Consider the following 20,038-nt stretch of genomic DNA (forward strand, 5'->3'; position numbering starts at 1 on the left):
GTATTTCCATTGCTCGTCCACCTTGTCACGATTACAAATCACTTTGTTTATTCGATTAGACACACATCACTTTGAAAAGCCAAGCTTGTCAAACTGCTCTGGGATAACATTTGAAATCACATTCAGTTCACTCTGTGAAGTAGGTTACCTCGCATTTTAAAATAATATATATTTTATCATTTAAAACTTTTTGGGGAGGATGGAATTTGGGGTCAGTTTTTACATCTGATCTGTTATTTTAATAAAATTTAACCATCTATTATTCTCTGGAAGAACATGTGTGTGTATTTTTATTAAATGTATACATGCACAGAATATTTATGAGTTTCTTATTCTTCCTCAATATTACACTGAGTACTGAATATCATACATACGGGTTTTCCTGAAGCTCTTGGCTTGTAGTCTTTTTACTGGTTCATAATTTTGCGGTGAAATCCTGTGGCTAACTGGTTATGAACTTTACTCTAAAATCCTATAATAATGAAAACACGTGGTTTTTCTCTGGGTTTGTTTACAAAGAACTTCAGGAACCTTCCCTGGTGGCTCAGGTGGTGAAGAATCTGTCCTGCAATGCAGGAGACCTGGGTTCAATCCCTGGGTTGGGAAGGTCCCCTGGAGAAGGGAATGGGTACCCACTCCAGCAGTCTTGCGTAGAGAATCCCATCGACAGGAGCCTGGTGGGCTACAGTCCATGGAGTTGCAAAGAATCAGACACGACTGAGCGACTTTCACAACAACAGGAGGAATACAGCAATATGTCAAACCATGTGAAATATAATCGGAGAGACTATCAAAATGTATCCTTTATTTATTTCAATTTTTTGGCCATGCCATGTGGCATGTGGGATCTTAGTTCCCCGGCAGGGACTGAACCCACATTCTCTGCATTGGCAGCACAGTCTTAACTGCTGGGCCACCAGGGAAGCCACAACTGTAGAGAATTTAATCACGAGCGGCCACTGGCATGGCTGGCACAAGGCTTTGCATTTTAAAAGACTGAGGTTAAGCCTTGTGTGGCTAACATCAGAGGTGGAAACCACCACTGCTTTGGACACTGCTAATGATCAGACAGGACATGTGGGACAATCTTTTTCTTACTATTGATTAACTCATTCAATTCTCTTCTGGAGAAGAGAATGTTCAAGTCCTGGATTTAGAAGTTTAAAATGTATCCTCTTCAACTTCAACGAACATTTTTTTTAAAAACAAAAAGAACCAGTATCAAAGCAACATTAATTAGAAAAAGTAGCCATCAATCATAGTTAAATATTTATTTAGTTGTATTGGATGCTTGACTCAACATTCTGTACCTCTGAAAACTTCTGCTAAGACAAAAGCTAATTTTGATAAAACCGTGAAATCTTCTTTGGCTATTTGTAAGAGAAGAGCAGAGAGTTACTAGCACGGTAAGACTTAATTTCAGTTCAGCTCAGTTGCTCAGTTGTATCTTACTCTTTGCGACCTCATGGACTGCAGCATATGCCAGACTTCCCTGTCCATCACCAACTCTGGGAGCTTGTTCAAACTCATGTCCATCAAGTCCATAATGCCATCCAGCCATCTCATTCTCTGTCATCCCCTTCTCCTCTTGCCTTCAATCTTTCCCAGCATCAGGGTCTTTTCCAATGAGTCAGTTCTTCGCATCAGATGGCCAAATATTGGAGCTTCAGCTTCAGCATCAGTCTTCCAATGAATATTCAGGATTGATTTCCATCAGGATTAACTGGTTTGATCTCCTTGCGGTCCAAGGAACTCTCAAGAGTCTTCTCCAACACCACGGTTCAAAAGCATCAGTTTTTTGATGCTTAGCTTTCTTTATGGTTCAACTCTCACATCCATACATGACTACTGGAAAAACCACAGCTTTGACTATACGGACCTTTGTTGGCAAAGTGCTGTCTCTGCTTTTTAATATGCTGACTAGGTTGGTCTTAGCTTTTCTTCCAAGAAGCAAGTGTCTTTTAATTTCATGGTTGCACTCACCATCTGCAGTGATTTTGGAACCCAAGAAAATAAAGTCTGTCATTGTTTCCATTGTTTCCCCATCTATTTGCCATCAAGATGGGACCAGATGCCATGATCTTTGGTTTTTGAATGTTGAATTTTAAGCCAGCTTTTTCACTCTCCTCTTTCACTTTCATCAAGAGGCTCTTTAGTTCTTCGCTTTCTGCCATAAGAGTGGTGTCATCTGCATATCTGAGGTTACTGGTATTTCTCCTGACAATCTTGATTCCAGCTTGTGCTTCACTCAGCCCAGCATTTCTTATGATGTACTGTGCATACATCCGACTCAATGGATATGAGTCTGAGTAAACTCCAGGAGTTGGTGATGGACAGGGAAGCCTGGCGTGCTGCAGTCCATGGGGTCGCAAACAGTCGGACATGACTCAGTGACTGAACTGAACTGAGCATTTAAGTTAAATAAGCAGGGTTACAATAGACAGCCTTGACGTACTCCTTTCCTAATTTGGAACCAGTCTACTGTTCCATGTCTGGATCTAACTGTTACTTTTTGACCTGCATACAGATTTCTCAGGAGGCAGGTCAGGTGGTCTGATATTCCCATCGCTAAGCATTTTCCACAATTTGTTGTGATCTATACAGTCAAAGGTTTTGGCATAGTCAATGAAGCAGAAATAGATGTTTTTCTGGAACTCTCTTGCTTTTTCTATGATCCAATGGATGTTGGCAATTTGATCTCTGGTTCCTCTTTTCTAAATCCAGCTTGAACATCTGGAAGTTCTCGGTTCACATTCTGTTGAAGCCTGGCTTGGAGAATTTTGAGCGTTACTTTGTTTGCATGAGATGAGTGCAATTGTGCAGTAGTTTGAACATTCTTTGGCATTGCCTTTCTTTTGGATTGGAATGAAAACTGACCTTTTCCATGTCTCGTGGCCACTGCTGAATTTTCCAAATTTGCTGGCATATTGAGGGCAGCACTTTCACAGCATCATCTTTTAGGATTTGAAACAGCTCAACTGGAATTCCATCACCTCCACTAGCATTGTTTGTAGTGAGGCTTCCTAAAGTCCACTTGACTTCGCATTCCAGGATGTATGGCTCTAGGTGAGTGATCACACCATCATGGTTATCTAGGTCATTAAGATCTTTTTTGTATGGTCATTAAGTTCTTCTGTGTATTCACGCCATCTCTTCTTAATGTCTTCTGCTTCTGTTAGGTCCATATCATCTCTGTCCTTTATTGTGCCCATCTTTGGATGAAATGTTCCCTTGGTATCTCTTATTTTAGAGTAAGTTACCTTAGGGTTCTGCCTTTCTAGCAAAGTTGTTGAGTCGCTAAGTTGTATGTGACTTTGCAAACCTGTGGACTGTAGCCCACCAGGCTCCTCTCTCTATGGGAATGTATATTATCTGAGATGTAGCCAAAGAAAGTAAAAGTGATAGTTGCTCAGTTGTGTCTGACTCTGCAACCCCATGGACTATGCTGTCTATGGAATTCTTCAGGTCAGAATACTGGAGTGGGTAGCCTTTCCCTTCTCCAGGGGATCTTCCCAACCCAGGGGTCAAACCCAGGTCTCCTGCGTTACAGGTGGATTCTTTACCAGCTGAGCTACCAGGGGAGCTAGCCAGGATGTGGGCAAATGTTAGAAATACAGCAAAGACAACATAATTTGTTTAATGTAATTAATGTTCTTTATGACATGAAGTTGGTCACATTTTGCAAGTAATTTATATCTCTTGGTTTATGAGATCTGACATGTGTTTCTCCAAGCATATTTATCTATCAGATCTACAACAATTAATACTCTTTGATTCTTGCTTTCCTTTTTCCAGAGTATTTTTTCCTAATATTTGTAAAGTCGAAAAACAGTATATGTAACCCAGTTTGAGTGGGAGAAGTTTTTCTTTCCCTCAAATGCAATCTAAGAAGAACTGAAAAAATTCTAGATAGTGAGAACAGGCTACTTTTTTAAAGATTAAGATCTATTAGAGCAATGGCATCCCACTCCAGTACTCTTGCCTGGAAAATCCCATGGATGGAGGAGTCTTGTGGGCTGCAGTCCATGGGGTCGCTAAAAGTCGAATACGACTTCACTTTCACGCATTGGAGAAGGAAATGGGAACCCACTCCAGTGTTCTTGCCTGGAGAATCTCAGGGACGGGGGAGCCTGGTGGGCTGCCGTCTAAGGGGTCACACAGAGTTGGATACGACTGAAGCGACTTAGCGGCAGCAGCAGCAGAAATATTTTTGTAAAGCCACTTGGAATTTTAGTTTTTTATTTACTTAAAAAATCCCCCTCCCTCCATTTTTCATAAACCTACCTAAAGCACTCTGGATCAACTCAACTACTTTCTAGGAAAACTATGTTGGTGATGAGACTATGAACACTGTGAAGCTTATTACATAGTTTCCATTTTAAGCTTTTATAGTCTTTATCTATTTATTATTTTGGTCATACAATGTGGCATGTGGGAACTTTGTTTCCCAACCAAGGATCAAACCCATGTCCCCTGCAGTGGAAGCATGGAATCTAGACCTCTGGGCCACCAGGGAATTCCCTGAAGTCTTTAAAAATATACTTTTTGTCCCCCTGCTAATTCTGATCCTATAGCATGCATGGGATAAAATGTTGCTCCAATTTAACTGGTTTGAAAATGAATGATATTAACTATCTGTGGACAAGCTCTTACCATTCTGAACATCCAACACATGATGCTTATTTAACGTCCAACCGCCCATATTGGAAGCATCCAGTTCGTAGCCTTGCAAAATGGCAGTCCTCTTCTCCCACAGAGTCAGGTCCAAACACGACTCATATTCATATCCCACTGACACTGGAATCAGAACAAATCATGGTTCATCTTCCCAGCCACAGGCAGAAATGCAATTTATTTTATTATCTTGATAAAACTGCTTTTTTCACAGATGTGCTCTGGAGACCATATTTCCACTTATTTGTGAACAGAGTCTATTTTTTATATGAGAAGATTTGATCATATAAAAGGTGGTTTTTGAAAAAAAAATGATCTCCAAATATTATTTTTGTATTGACTTAATAGAAAACTAGTATTTTTCCCTACACCACTTTTTCACAAAGGGTCCATAGTACAAAATGAAGCTCAGGTTGAGCAACTGGGGAAGTCATTAGTTAGATCGATAAATCAGCCCCAAATGGTGATCAGACAATAACAACAAAAAGCACTATTTACTATCTGAATAATCAGAGATGCTTAGTCTCCAAGAGTATTAAGCTATGGAAAATATTTATGCTAAGTAAGATTTAATAGAGCAAACAAAGATAGCCAGGTTACAACATTATATTCAAATGCTCTTATCAGGAATAAACAATAAAATTAGCAGCCGATTAATAGGAACAAGTCTCAAAAGGAAAACTTCAGAGTTCACAATGAAGCATGGATTTTATTTATTTATTTTTTTTCAGTGTCTGGGGTTTTTATTTATTTTATTTTTTATTTTTATTTTTTTTTTAAATTTTATTTTTAAACTTTACATAATTGTATTAGTTTTGCCAAACACCAAAATGAATCCGCCACAGGTATACATGTGTTCCCCATCCTGAACCCTCCTCCCTCCTCCCTCCCCATACCATCCCTCTGGGTCCTCCCAGTGCACCAGCCCCAAGCATCCAGTTTTGTGCATCGAACCTGGACAGGCAACTCGTTTCATACATGATATTTTTACATGTTTCAATGCCATTCTCCCAAATCTTCCCACCCTCTCCCTCTCCCACAGAGTCCATAAGACTGTTCTATACATCAGTGTCTCTTTTGCTGTCTCGTACACAGGGTTATTGTTACCATCTTTCTAAATTCCATATATATGCGTTAGTATACTGTATTGGTGTTTTTCTTTCTGGCTTACTTCACTCTGTATAATAGGCTCCAGTTTCATCCACCTCATTAGAACTGATTCAAATGAATTTAGAACAAAGCGAAGGAAGAAGAGGCAATTATCTGATCTGAACAAATTCCAGTCCAAATTACATATTAATTTCAAGATAAAATGCCTACTGTATTTTCAGGTAACATGTTTTCCTTTAGTTTTTGGTATTCTGAGCCTGAGCCTGGAGCCACAGTATGCATATCTCAACAGATCAAACTCTGATTGCATTGTCCCCTCATGCAGCAAAACAATTGGTTTGACAGTTCATGAAAATCATCCTGCTGAAGTGACTGGTCCTTCCAGCCAGAAGAGTTGAAATAATTTTTGGACACAAATGTTGTCTGATGTCATGTTAAAATATCATTATGACTTGAAACTACATGTTGTTAGATACTGAAAATGTAAAAAGGGTTAATGAAAATTGAGATAAAATTACAAAGGAAAGAAGAAAATGAAAAAAGGAAGGGACATGATGAGGAAGAAAAACATGAAAAAAAGGATATGAAAACCTGAAGTTTCACATTCCCTTTCATCATATGGAATACACTTCTTTTTCCTGTGGTAAACCAACCATTTCCAACCTTTCTAGGCAACCTTACTGGCATCCTCTCTGCTTATCCACGGATTTCCTTGGATTGTAATGAATTTCATGTTAATTCTGAGTTCAAGACAGTATATTTTGGTAAATATAATACATTTACAAGGGACTTACCAACAGCTTCAGACAGACCATAGACCTTTTGATTATATGCATCTGTTTTATCCCATATAAACGTATAGGCCAAGTTCGGTGATGCAGGAAACCACTTTTGAAAGAGTCTTCCTACGACAGCCACCATCAGATGCACCTTCATTAAATTAAATGGGATAACAGACTGGGTCATGGTGATCTTAAGTACTGACTTATACCCGGCAGCCCTGGAACTCAGGTAGGAAAGTTTCAAGTCTGTTCCCGGAATTGTGGTTTCTTCGTGGAGGACCTAGGTTTAAAAAGAAAGCAGAAGTTGCAAACGGGGATCATGTATGACTATTAGGTAAAATACATTGAAAAGAATGCAGCAAAGCAATTAACAATAAGATAAGATCCTAAAGAGTCACTGTCCACAGAGACACATTTGAGACGTTATCTTATTCAATAATTAAAAATAACGCTGCCAGCTCAATTTTTCTCCTCCTAAAAGCTTCCTGTCATTTATCTTGAATTAATCACAGTTCAGGTGTTACTTCTAATACAGGAAATTTTGTGACTGCTCCATCAGGCTGACATGCACTGACTTGTTAGTTTATAGTCACCGTGGATTCTCACTAACCCATCTTTCACCCCCGTTGCCCTGGAGAATTAGAGCAGACGTTTGTAAGATGGTTCGCTCAGCACAGAAATATGGCCCAGGCCAAAGATCTGGCCCACGCCAGCTGGCTCATTTCGGGGTTAAACCTACGTCTACAGCCTCATCAGCTGACTGGTCACAGCCCAGAAAGACAGGAATGGTAACAAAACAGACCAATTCACTTGGGATAAACTGTAGCAAACTCCATATTCACGTTGGAAGGTAATATAACAACAGCACACTCCCATAATTAGTTAAACATTGAGCTTGGACTCATCACTGATTTTTGATATAATGGTACATGAACTAATATTTTCAAATTGCATAAATTTCCCCCCAGAGAACAATTAACGTATGTTGAATGTCTGCAAAAGACGCTCGATATACACTGCTTGAATTGAAATGAGTGTAAAGAGTTAATATAATTACCTGCATAAAAATTATCTGTTACAAATTTTAAAAATCATATTCCTAACCCCATAATGTACCCATCAGTGTGACTTGCTCAATGAATGCCAATAAATGTATCCTGACATATGCAAAAATACATTATGCCGAAACAGGATTTCAATATTTTGAAAAAAATCTGTTATGTTGTATATAAAATAAGTCCAAATAATTCAGATTCTACTTGCTAATAGTGCTCCTATTAGTTTGGTTAATAATAATAGCTCTTCTTAGGGTCAGGCTTCCCTGGTGGCTCAGATGGTAAAGAATCCACCTATAATGCAGGAGACCCAGGTTTGATTCCTGGGTCAGGAAGATCCCCTGGAGAAGGGAATGGCTATCCACTCCAGCATTCTTGCCTAGAAAATCCCATGGACAGAGGAGCCTGGTGGGATACAGTCCACAGCGTCGCAAAGAGTCGGACATGACTGAGAGACTAACGCTTTCACTTTCACTTGGGCTTACTACCTCTTGTGTAATGCACAAGGCTATCTACGCTTAAGAATACATTCCAGGAGCTTATCACCTTCTCTACTAAGAATTAAATAGCATTCTCAAAGGTTTCCTCAGATTGCCCTAGGAATATTCATTGCTGCTGCTGCAGCTGCTAAGTCGCTTCAGTCGCGTCCGACTCTGTGCGACCCCATAGACAGCCCACCAGGGTCCCCCGTCCCTGGGATTCTCCAGGCAAGAACACTGGAGTGGGTTACCATTTCCTTCTCCAAGGAATATCCACTACTCAGACTTAAAGGACTACCTTTTTGTGTTGGAAAAGTCTTAAAATAGCGATTCAGTGTTCAGTCGTGTTTCTCTTCCTCCCAACTCCTCTCACATGAAACAGGAATGATGTATGTCTGTCATACAAATGTTAATAACTTAAGTAGGACCCTTTGGTTCAGGGTGAATCATCTTAACAGAACTCACTGTTCTGTATCATTGGGGGTGCAACACTGGTGCCTTAGTTTGAAAAACAGATTCTGTGACTTGGATGGCCCTGAAAATGTAAGTGATTATAACTTAAAGCGTATCATTTATTTCCTCTTAATTTATTTTCAAAATAATTTCACATAAATTTGATAGGTTTCCTATAGATACCTTCATGAATATATACTGTGATCTCCCAGGAGTTAATATCTCTATTTCAAAATATCATGTTATTCCTAATTTTAATAACTGATTTCTGTCTTTGTCATCATTAGCTTACTTCACTGGAACAAATAATCTGTAATTTAACTCATTAAAACGTGTTTATCCGAGGTAATTTAATTTGACCAACTATTTTGCACTAGTGGAAAAGCTAATCAAGCCAGAGTGGAAAAACCAACCATTAAGCTGATGGTATGGTTCTTACCGCTTCTTACCCCCCAGTCACCTTTATCCAAGACACCATCATTTCTCCTACTACTGAGACTGCCTTCTGACTGGTCTCTTTGTTTCAACCCTTGCCCTAAATAGAATATTCTCAGCACAGCAACTGCAATGATCTTTTAAAGAAGCAAATAAGAAACTGTACTTGGTCTGCCTAAAATCCTCTCACAGCTTCTAATTACTCAGTGATCACAGGAAAAGTCCGCATCCTTGCCATGGTCTTCAGTGATCTGAGACATCATCTCCTTCATTTGAGCTGCACCTGCCAGCTTCTCTGTCGTTCTGTGAACAGGCCCAGTTCTTGTTCTTCCCCTTCTGTTTGTTCAGTTGCTAAGCTGTATCTGACTCTTTCTGGACCCCATGGACTACAAAGCCCGCTAGGCTACTCTGTCCATGGGATTTCCCAGGCAAGAACACTGAAGTGGGTTGGCATTTCCTCGGATATTGAATCTTCCCAGCCCAGGGATCAAACCCATGTCTCCTGCACTGCAGGCGGATTCTTTACACTGAGGCACCAGGGAAGCCTGTTCTTCCCTTGGAGCTTTTGAACTTGCTCTTTGCTCTGCTTGGAATGACCTTCTATTTTCCAGGTTTATTCTTTCTCTTCTCAAAGTTTCTGCTGAAATGTAATCTTATCAAAGAGATCTTCTGGGACCATGCTATATAAAACTGCAATTCCATCCCCTTTACCCTGCTTTATTATTTTAATTAAGTCTTATTCACAACTTGACATATATTTATTTGTTTTCAGTCTCTCTGTGTAGATTGGCAGACTTCTTGGAAGCAGGTACTTCATCTGATTGGTATACTGCTTTGTTTCTTTATAAGAGCGCCTGGTGCAGAACAGGTATTTCAGTAAATATTTGAAGAATAAACGCGGCCAAGCTGTTCAGTGCTGTTGTATTTTAAAGACCACATGTTTTTACTCAGCTGTTTACACGTGAAGTCCATTATTGCTGTACTTAATGTCCTGCCTTTAAGATCTGAAAGTTATTTCTAATTGGAAACACACAGGAAGGAAAACAATCCCCCGATATTTCAGCAGACAAAAATGAATAGTGCAAACATGGTTTAAAACTTATATAATTTTTTCCCTGTGAAAAATATGGCTTTATGAACTACATCATTAACCCTATATTATTAGGGTTTAAGACATGATACCGTGTTTTAAAAATATTGTGAGAAAATCAATGAACATTTTTTATGGAGATTCATCTGTTCTAACGTATCTTCTGCTTACAATAATAAATAAACAGTAAAACATTGAGAATAATGACCACGTACAGTAGCACTTGGTATAATGTCAGTTAGGAGGTCAGATACATGGCAGGCACTAAAAGTCTTTTCCAATGAATGAATCAATGAGCAAAGACATTACTAGCTGTTGCACTTAAAGCTGTTTTCCCATCTGGCTACAGCTAATAAATAGACACAGATGAATCTTGAAGAAGAAGTATTTTGAACAGATCTTTAAGAAATAGATATCCTAATATAATAACTCTTATTTACTACACACACACATACACACCCCACATTCTACATGTCATTCCAGAGAATTACTTAGGCTAGCACTGAAATTCTGTAATCCTTTAAAAAAAATTCTTTGGAAACCACGTGATCTGAAAATGGTTTACTGCAAAGCACTGCCGGCTAGAATAGTCTACCTGTGTCTCGGGAATAATGGGACTGTCTTCAGGAGATGATCTAAAAAAGGTGGATAAAGGTGAGGACACGATGATAGGATTGGGCCTCACAAAGCCACTCAGATCACAGCTGGGAATGTCGTTTTCTTCTTTCTTCATGACGAGGGTATCCATCACATAAAAGACATTCCATGGGATCCACACAGTGTGATACTGGGTGAGGAACGGGGATCGTTCAAACACCAACGTCAGAGAAGCTCCGCCATTTGCCACCAAGTCAAACCTAGGAAAACACAAGACATATTTAGTGAATTACCTGGATCTTGTGTAACTCGCAACACTCGCCTCCTTAAATCAATATGCTTTATAAGAAAGACCTTTTTCTCTCAACTTTTACATGAAATAGTTTAAAATCTATGAGAATATTAAAAGAATTATACAATGACCATCCATATATCCTTCAGTTCAGTTCAGTCACTCAGTCGTGCCCAACTCTTTGTGACCCCATGGACTGCAGCATGCCAGGCTTCCCTGTCCATCACCAATTCTTGGAGTTTACTGCAACTCACGCATATATCCTTAACCTAGATTAACTAACTTATTAACATTTGTACAAGCTTGCTTTATCTATCCACTCCTTTTCTAGAACCATCTGAACTTAGGTTGTAGATATTACAAAGTCTCACTCTCAAATATTTCAACATGGGGGCTTCCCTGGCAGTCCAGTGGTTAAGACTCTGCCTTCCAAAGCAGGGGGGCACTTGTTCAATCTCTGGTCTGGGAAGAAAGGTCCTATGTGCTGTGGGGTGTGACCAAAAATTAAAAAAAATTTTTTTCAAAATGAATCTTCTGAGACAAAGAAAGAACATTCTCCTATAAAACCATAATACTTTTATTATGCCTTAGAAAATGAGATCAACTTTTAAAACCTATATGAATATATAACTTTAAATTTTTGCCACCATGTACTGTCACAGATCTCTGGTCTAAAAGTTTTCAAACTAAAAGGGACATTAAGGCATTATGCCTGGTAATTAAAAAAAAAAAAGCCTAGTCTTTATACTCTTTATACTTAAAATACTTCGAAGAAATATAGGGTGCTGGAACTAACTTACATTCCGTCCTGGCGGGTAATAGTATATCCGTACTCTGGGTAATGGAAAAATGAGACATTCACTCCAATAAGTGGAGTTCCATCAGCAGTCAGCACTTGGCCTCTGATGACGGACGCTAGGCTGTGAGAAAAGTAGAAGAATTAGACTGAACATTTATCTCCTCAGACAAACATTATCATGATGTAGAGATAATTCAACCTAAGGATAAAATAACAGTATCATAAGGCACTTGTATTCACAAAAACCAGACTGGAAACACTCCCAAGACGGTGTTCCTTATAATTCACTGCAATCCACATTCTTGAAATACCTGGTGTTTACCCTGGGTTTTAATTCACTGCAATCTGGGTTTTGGAGAGTTATCAAGACCAATAATTTAGAGATGAATTTTTTAAATTATAAACTGTGCGTTTTTTCGTAAGTCATATATCTGGTGCTTGCATGAAGGAAAGTATACTTTCCAATTAATTCCAAGGCAATCCGGAAACCCGCAGGGACCGAGAAGTACAAGATTTAAGGGGGCAATGAGGAACATTTGTGCAACAACTTTTAATCAACTGCTGGGTCTAACTGCATTAATGCTGTTAAATTGCTGCAGACCCAGGAGTTCTGGTGTAAATCATCTTCTTTTGCTCAGTGAGACACAAGACACCTGCTTTCACTTACTGGTTTATTTTCAAGTCATTACTGCTCTGCAAAGCACCAGGCCAACAGCTCATGCAATCTTACTGCCATGCTGTTAGCAGTTCCATTACATTAATTCATAATTTATATTATTTAGTGAGCTCAGCTTAAAAAAAGGTGCACTCCTGTTTTGCCTTTTGGGGTCTTTTCATTGCTTCTTTTGAAACACTTCCAACTGTGCTAAGAAAATCAACCAGTTAAATGAGGATTTATTGACTCCTTAATGGGATGTCCTGTTATGCTTCTGGTACTGAAATTGACAAAGTATGTGAACTGTGTCAAAAATGCTTGAAACATGAAGTTTGGTGAAGGATGTGCCGAACGATGAAAAACTACATTTTAAAAAAGGCACTTTCCTCAAATTTGCAGTCATCAGCATTTTATATTAAGGGCTTATAACTGTTGATAATATCATTACGAATCTATGTAAGGAAAAGTGTATTAACCTCTTATTGAAAGGACTTTCTCCAGGTATGACATGGGTGCTATCAGATCCTATGAGAAAACTGATGCGGTCGTAGAAGGATTTGGCAGCTTGCTGAGATGGTGACTGTAAGCTTTGGCTAATGATATCTTGGGGGTCGGGCAGTCCCCGACAGTAAGGCTGATTTTGGCAGGAACTCTGTAAACAGCAATCAGGATCCATGCAGTCAATGAGTCCATCTGTAGAGAGAGAGGAGTAAACCAGTTAGAAAATTCCTCTTTTTTGGCCATGATGCAGAATAAGTTTTGTTTGTTGACTGGCTATTTTTTTTCACATCCAACCATTTGTTCCTCCTATCTAACAGTAATTTCTGGCATCCTTTTTGAAATCAAATACAATAGCTACAGTTGCTTTCATAGACAGTAAATGTTTGCATTGGAGATGACTGAAAAGAATTATCTAATGTTGGTTCTGAATAAAAAATAAAAAATGACTGTTTAGAACAATGTATTACAGGCAGATCTCATTTTATTGCCCTTTGCAGATGTTGAGTTTTTTCTTTTTTAACAAATCAGAGGTTTGTGGCAACACTGCATGGAGCAAGTCTATGGTGCCATTTTTTCAAACAGCATCTGCTCACTTTGTGTCTCTGTTACATTCTGGTAATTCTTGTGATTTTCCACTTTTGCATTATTATTGTATTTGTGATGGTGATCAGTGAACTCTGGTGTTACTGTTGTAATTGTTTTAAGGTGCCACGAACTGCGCCAGAATACGCCGCACTTGGAAAACTACTGTGTGTGTAGACCGCTCCACTGGCTGACAACTACGTGTGTGTGCAAACCATTCCATCGACTGATAATACTGTGTGTGTGCAAACCATGCCACTGACTGATAATACTGTGTGTGTGCAGACCGCTCCACTGACTGGCTGTTCTCCCACCTAAAATTTGGGAAAAGGTCCGAAAATGGAAGTCTGTGAAATACTAATACAAATTAACATATAATAGATGAGATGAGCCAGTCACCTTTCAAGGAAATCATTTTCCCAAGGGTGGTAAACATTAGTTGCTCAGTTGTACCCTACTCTTGGTGACCCCATGGACTGTATCCTGCCAGACTCTTCTGTCCATGGGGATTCTCGAGGCAAGAATTACTGGAGTGGTAGCCATTTCCTTTTCCAGGGGATCTTCCTGACCCAGGGATCGAACCTGGGTCTCTTGCATTGCAGGTAGATTCTTTACTGTCTGAGCCACCATGGAAGCCCAAGGATGGTAAAGTATATTTCAATATAATTAAGTCATTTCTCAAAATTTAAACTGGAACCTGAGGTCTATTAATATGCCTCCTCTAAAATGAAGATGTTAATAAAAATATGGGTAATGTAAATAAGCTATAATATTGAAAATGATAAGAAATGTATCACTCAAAATTGATCTACAGGTGTTGGTGACATAAAAAGAATAAAGGTTAGAATCTTCCCGAGCGTTCTCCAGGAACATCAAAAGGAAACTATATTCAATGGGCCATGTAAGAATTTTGTTTGAAACATATAAACCATCCCATTAGCAGATAAGAGTGTTAGGATAATGGTTTCATGACATTATTCTTTAAGGTCATTTTTCAGTGACCAGTTGATATGTGAATTTTGATCCATTTGGCTACTACATTTCTCAGTACAGATTAATAAAAACAGTTTCTGCAGACTTTAATCACCATTGGGAGAATGGACAAAATAATTGCTGCTGCTGCTGCTAAGTCGCTTCAGTTGTGTCCGACTCTGTGAGACCCCATAGACGGCAGCCCACCAGGCTCCCCTGTCCCTGGGATTCTCTAGGCAAGAACACTGGAGTGGGTTGCCATTTCCTTCTTCAATGCATGAAAGTGAAAAGTGAAAGTGAAGTCGCTCAGTCGTGTCCGACTCTTAGCGACCCCATGGACTGCAGCCCACCAGGCTTCTCCGTCCATGGGATTTTCCGGGCAAGAGTACTGGAGTGGGGTGCCATTGTCTTCTCTGGGACAAAATCATTAGAAAATCTTAAAACCTAAGTTTCAGGTCTCAGCATGACCTTATTATGGCAAACTCAGCTGAAAATATCTGGTTGACCAATGTTTTATTTACACAGGTGTTTTGAAAACATTTATTAAAAAAAAAAATACACTAGTTTCTTTTTCTTTTTTGCTTTAGGCTACTCTTATTAATAGAACATATGCTTGCCCATTCATTATCTGAAAGCAAACTGAGACAAAATAAAACAGACTAAGTTGAATCATGCTGCCCAGTCTATAAGTAGGTCAACAACAACACAGATAAGGTAAGAAACAGATGAGTGGCCTGGCTCAGTGTCCTTCAGTCATTTTGCCCACCTGAAAAAGAATGCTGTGAACACCTGTGGTTTCTCCTAACACTCATTCTCCTTTCTTTGGAGCTACTCTGAATTTTCATTTGGATAGCCAGTCCTCCTCAACTTTCGGTCTATGTGCTTATCTCCCTTTGTGTTTGGTTCAGAAATGGACATGGGACCTAATCTGTCAAACTGGACTGAACTTCAGGAACTATCTAAAAAGCCATCCCTCCCCACCCCCATCCCTCCAGGCTTGGAGCTGTCAGGCTGTGAGGTTGGGGTTATCCCATCTCCCCGGCTGCCACTACATTAGAACCTGTCTCGGAAAGGAGCCTTCCCAGAAGAGTCAAGGTGAAGAGCTGGAGAGAAAAAACTAAAACGTCACAGTGACATCTTTGGGGCTTTTGCAATAAGCTGCATCTGACCTGGGCTTCATGGGGTCAGATACGACTGAGCAACTGAACTGAACTGACCTGACCTGACCTGACCTGGGCTTTTCAGTTCTAGAAGTCAAAGTGCTGCCTTCTTTCTTAAGCCTGTTTGGGCTGGCTTTTCTGTCACTTAAAACTGAAAGAGATGTAGCTTATCCAGAGACATTAACTAAAAATTTCACTATTTCCCATATAGTTGAAAAAAAGAGCTTAATAAGTATTAGAATTAAATGTATGATGCTGAACTCTTTTGCATGACTATTTTAACTTTTTGACACCATAATTTTTATACACATGAAAATGTATGAGTCTGAATTTCTGATAAGCAGATCTTATAGTTTCTTTATTATAGCTACATTTTCATGTGTATGTCTGTTACAGTTCTAAAAAATGGATTGTTAATTATTTGAAAGCACATATCTATTCTGTGACAAAAATTCAAAATCATGTTTTAGGAAAATCAAATGAAACTGAGCCTTGAAATTTCAGAGAAATTTATCAAAATATTGCTTTTTTAACCAAAAGGCCACAAAGATGAAAAATGTCTAAATATTTCTCAATATTTCTAGTGGAAGAAAGATGAAACTATGCTAGAGGCTTATTTTTCATGAGGATATGTTATAACATGCAATATACTGCATTTTTTCTCCATCTGTCTCAAAGACACAGAAGCGTAAGTTATTAAGACTCAGATTTTTAAAGTAGCAGATGATTGACCTATTGCACCCAAATAATTTTAGCTTCAAAAGAACAATTAAAAAATTCTTTTAGTAACAATTCATGATTTATAATCTCAACCTCATGAAGGTTGAGACTTCATGAGGAATCTTTAGTATGTTTTATAATTTAAGCTTCCCTGGTGGCTCAGCTAGTAAAGAAACCATTTGCCAATGAAGGAGACACAAGAGACATGGGTTCAGGTACCGAGTTGGGAAGATCCCTTGGAGAAGGAAATGCAAACCCACTCCAGTATTCTTGCCCGGAAAATTCCACGGACAGAGGAACCTGGTGGTCTACAGTGCATGGGGTCGCAAAGAGTTGGACACGACTGAGCACGCACACACACGTGTATATGTGTATATATATGTATATGTATATATATATACACACGTGTGTGTGTGTGTGTGTGTGTGTGTGTGTGTGTGTATTTAAGAGTTCTTACTCCATGGATTTAGAATGAGTATGCTTGGGAGAGTAATTCCATATAAATATTTGATATTCTTGCAAGTTTTTCCCTTACATTCATTTTTTAAGCATAACTAGAAAGTGAAACCTCCAAAGGTTACATTTTATCTCCATTAACCTGGTAAATTAAGGGTTAAATTCCCCCCTCCTTTGGTCCCCCGTAATACTCCCTGAATGCCTTCCTTTAGGCACTATATGGTACACTTGCCAAACAGGAATGCTCAAATCTCATCATTCATCTTTGTTAGTTTATAAAAACCAAATGTGCATCTGGCATGTGGTCTGCAGGTCATAAAACTGCATGAGATTGACACCTTCTGAACTAATCAGTTGGAAATGCATTTTTACAAGCCTCTCTGCTAACATCAATCAGAGACAGAATCTCATTTTCAACAGCCAAGATGCAGGGACGCATGGTTTGTTATTTTTCTGCAGAGTTTATCAGTAACTTGCCCAAGCAAGTGACGGATGCTTATGAATCTGGCTTCCTATAACTTGAGAAAACATTTTTCATTCTTTGCCTATATTCACATAGCTAGGGCTATCTAGTACCACTAAAGTTGATTATCCACTTGCCCAAATGTCTATTGTAGCAAAATTGACTTCGTAGATGAGCTTCTTAAAATCATCGGCATTCCATTTTAGTCTCAGGAATATGAGGTTGGCTTAAATTGGTATTGGCGTAGAAGCCGTATCTAATAGAATTAATCATAAAAAAGACCTAAAGAAACTCAGTAATGTTCAAAACCCACTGAATAACAACTTCAATGATCAGTTAAGAGCCTTTCGTTCTCCAGGTTAGGCTTTGCAATATAAGTGGTATTTTGATATAAAGTAGACAATATAGTTTATGCTTCCTTCCACTTAATCCTCAGTATTATTGCTCTAGTTATTTAAAAATATGCTCTCATCTTTCCTAGGACTTTCATTGGTTTGTAACAGTGGTTGGCAAACTTACTTTGTAAAGGACCAGATAAAAAATATTTCAGGTTTTATGGGCCATATAATCCCTGCTACAAGTATTTAACTCTGCCTTGATGAACTGACAGCTCTAAAGCAGCCAGAGACAATATGTAAATTAGTGGGTGTGACTATGTCTCAATAAAACTTTATTTACAAAAACAAGCTTTGGCCCAGAGGTCATAATTTGTCAACCTTTAGTCTTGCTTTTAAGTTTCTACCCTGCCCTGTTTCCTTTGTCTTTAAATCATTTTTTTTTTCTGGTAAAGTTAAACAATGCACATTTTACTAGATTATTAAAACGTCTGACTCCATCATTTCCTAATTTACACTCTGTGCTGACTTTGACCTGCTTGTCAAAACTCTCACTTTTGTCTTTTAAGCAGCTATGGATAGTTTAACATTTTTTTCAAAACCTTGATATACTAACTGGATAAAAAGTCATGCATTTCCTTTGAATGAATTTTCATCTTCATTCTAAAGGTAATTAAAGCTCTTACCCACAGTATTTAGAAGTCTTTCTCCCTCATTCCAAGCTGGAGGTAGAGGTAGAAATTTTTTTAAAAATTAAAAAAAATATATATTTAATTTTATTTTATTTTTAAAAAGTGTCACGGCTGCTCGGCTGTCAGACTTTTTGTGATCCCATGCACTGCTGCCTACCAGGCTCCTCTGTCCATGGAATTTTTCAGGCAAGAATACTAGAGTGGTTGCCATTTCCTTCTCCGGGGGATCCCTTCTTCTGGACCCAGAGATCAAACCCGCATCTCCTGTGTTTCCAGCACTGGCGGGTGGACTCTTTACCACAGGCACTACCTGGGAAGCGCTCCCCCTCCCCCAAATATATCTTTACGTTTCTTCTTGGCTGCACAGCGTGGTTTGTGGGATCTTAGTTCCCTGAACAGGTATGGAACCTCAGCCCCCTGCAGTGGAAGCACAGTCCTGGACCACCAGGGAACTCCCAAGGTAGGATACCTGATGCAGTATTTTATCTGTGGATTTTAGAATCTTCAAAGGGCACGGGTATACTTTTTGTTTCTCTTTTGGGTCACCATTCTGTAACATACATGAAATTCATTTGCTTATTCCTGAATCTGGATCATGTTTGGTTTTGCGTATCTTCCTGGTTTGTCTGATTAACAGACTTTTCCTCCTGGTTTGCATCATTTCAATCGTAATGACCCCAGGCTGTTTATTCTCCTGAATTCCCAATCCACAACCTGCCTTCTAGATATTTCCACTTGGATATTACACAGGCATCGAAAACTTAACAGGTGGAAAAGGCAACATACACGATCTTCTCTGAAAAGACCACTTTCTCTGCATTTCTTACTTCAGTGAACGTCTCCGCTATCCACTCACCCAGGTTCTCAAAGTAGAAACCTGAGCGTTGTCCTTCACTCCTCTCCTCCCTTTTTCTCTGCACCTAATCAATGGCCAGCTCCTCCTTTTCCATACCCCAAACATGTCCTAAGTCAGCTTTCTTTTTATTTCACTGAAAAGACCCTTCAGGCCACCATGGTCACCTCTTGACAAGATCTCAACAAGAGCTTGGTTTCCCAGGCTCCAGTCTTGTCCCAGCTATTCATTCTCGACACTTCTGTCAGAGTACTCTTGGCAGAAATCAAATGTGATTATTTCACTTCTCTAGGTAAAATGCTTCCTTTAATTGGTCCCTGCTGCTTTCTGAGTAGTTAGAAGTCCTTAACATGGCTTATGAGACCTTTGTGATTATTATTTCCTCTGCTGGAGACCTCTCACTGCTCTTATCCCGGCTCCCTCCCCAGTTCCTTTAGCAATCAGCTCAGACACTGGTCTCACCAAGTTCCTTGAGGGCCAATCTAGTCCACTGTTGTAGCTCTCAGAATTTAGGACATATTCTTTTTGGCACTAAGCACGCATACAAAAATTTTGCTGAACAAAGTGAAGAATAAATTCAGTTCCTAGAGATTATGAGATTGAAACAGGCCAAATTTGTCTTAAAAGCACAGCAGATTTTTAGGTGTGTGTGTGTGTTTTTTTTTTTTTTTTTTCAGGAACCACCATACTGTCCTCCTCCATTGTGGCTGGGCCAATCTACAATCCCTTCAGTGTAGGAGGGTTCCCTTCTCTCCACACCCTCTCCAGCATCTATTGCTTGGAGATTTTTTGATGATGGCCATTCTTTACAACAGATAACCAACAAGGACCCACTGTATAGCACAGGAAACTCTGCTCCGTGTTATGTGGCAGCCTGGGAGTT

At 39.2% G+C, this 20,038-nt stretch overlaps 1 protein-coding gene across 9 annotated transcripts in view; it reads right to left on the reverse strand.

Moving 5' to 3' along the window:
* The window catches only part of TENM3 (teneurin transmembrane protein 3), a 1,064,917-nt gene that overhangs the window by 59,975 nt on the left and 984,904 nt on the right, over nucleotides 1-20,038 (reverse strand). For all 9 annotated transcript variants that reach the window (XM_044938509.2, XM_044938511.2, XM_044938515.2 and 6 more), the window contains 5 exons: nucleotides 12,898-13,114; nucleotides 11,768-11,887; nucleotides 10,674-10,935; nucleotides 6,579-6,846; nucleotides 4,654-4,797 (listed from right to left, as the gene is read on the reverse strand). In XM_044938509.2, the coding sequence (XP_044794444.1) occupies nucleotides 4,654-4,797; nucleotides 6,579-6,846; nucleotides 10,674-10,935; nucleotides 11,768-11,887; nucleotides 12,898-13,114 (1,011 nt within the window). The remainder of the gene's footprint in view (nucleotides 1-4,653; nucleotides 4,798-6,578; nucleotides 6,847-10,673; nucleotides 10,936-11,767; nucleotides 11,888-12,897; nucleotides 13,115-20,038) is intronic.

This window comes from Bubalus bubalis, chromosome 1, assembly GCF_019923935.1.
Source record: "Bubalus bubalis isolate 160015118507 breed Murrah chromosome 1, NDDB_SH_1, whole genome shotgun sequence".
Lineage (NCBI taxonomy): Eukaryota > Metazoa > Chordata > Mammalia > Artiodactyla > Bovidae > Bubalus > Bubalus bubalis.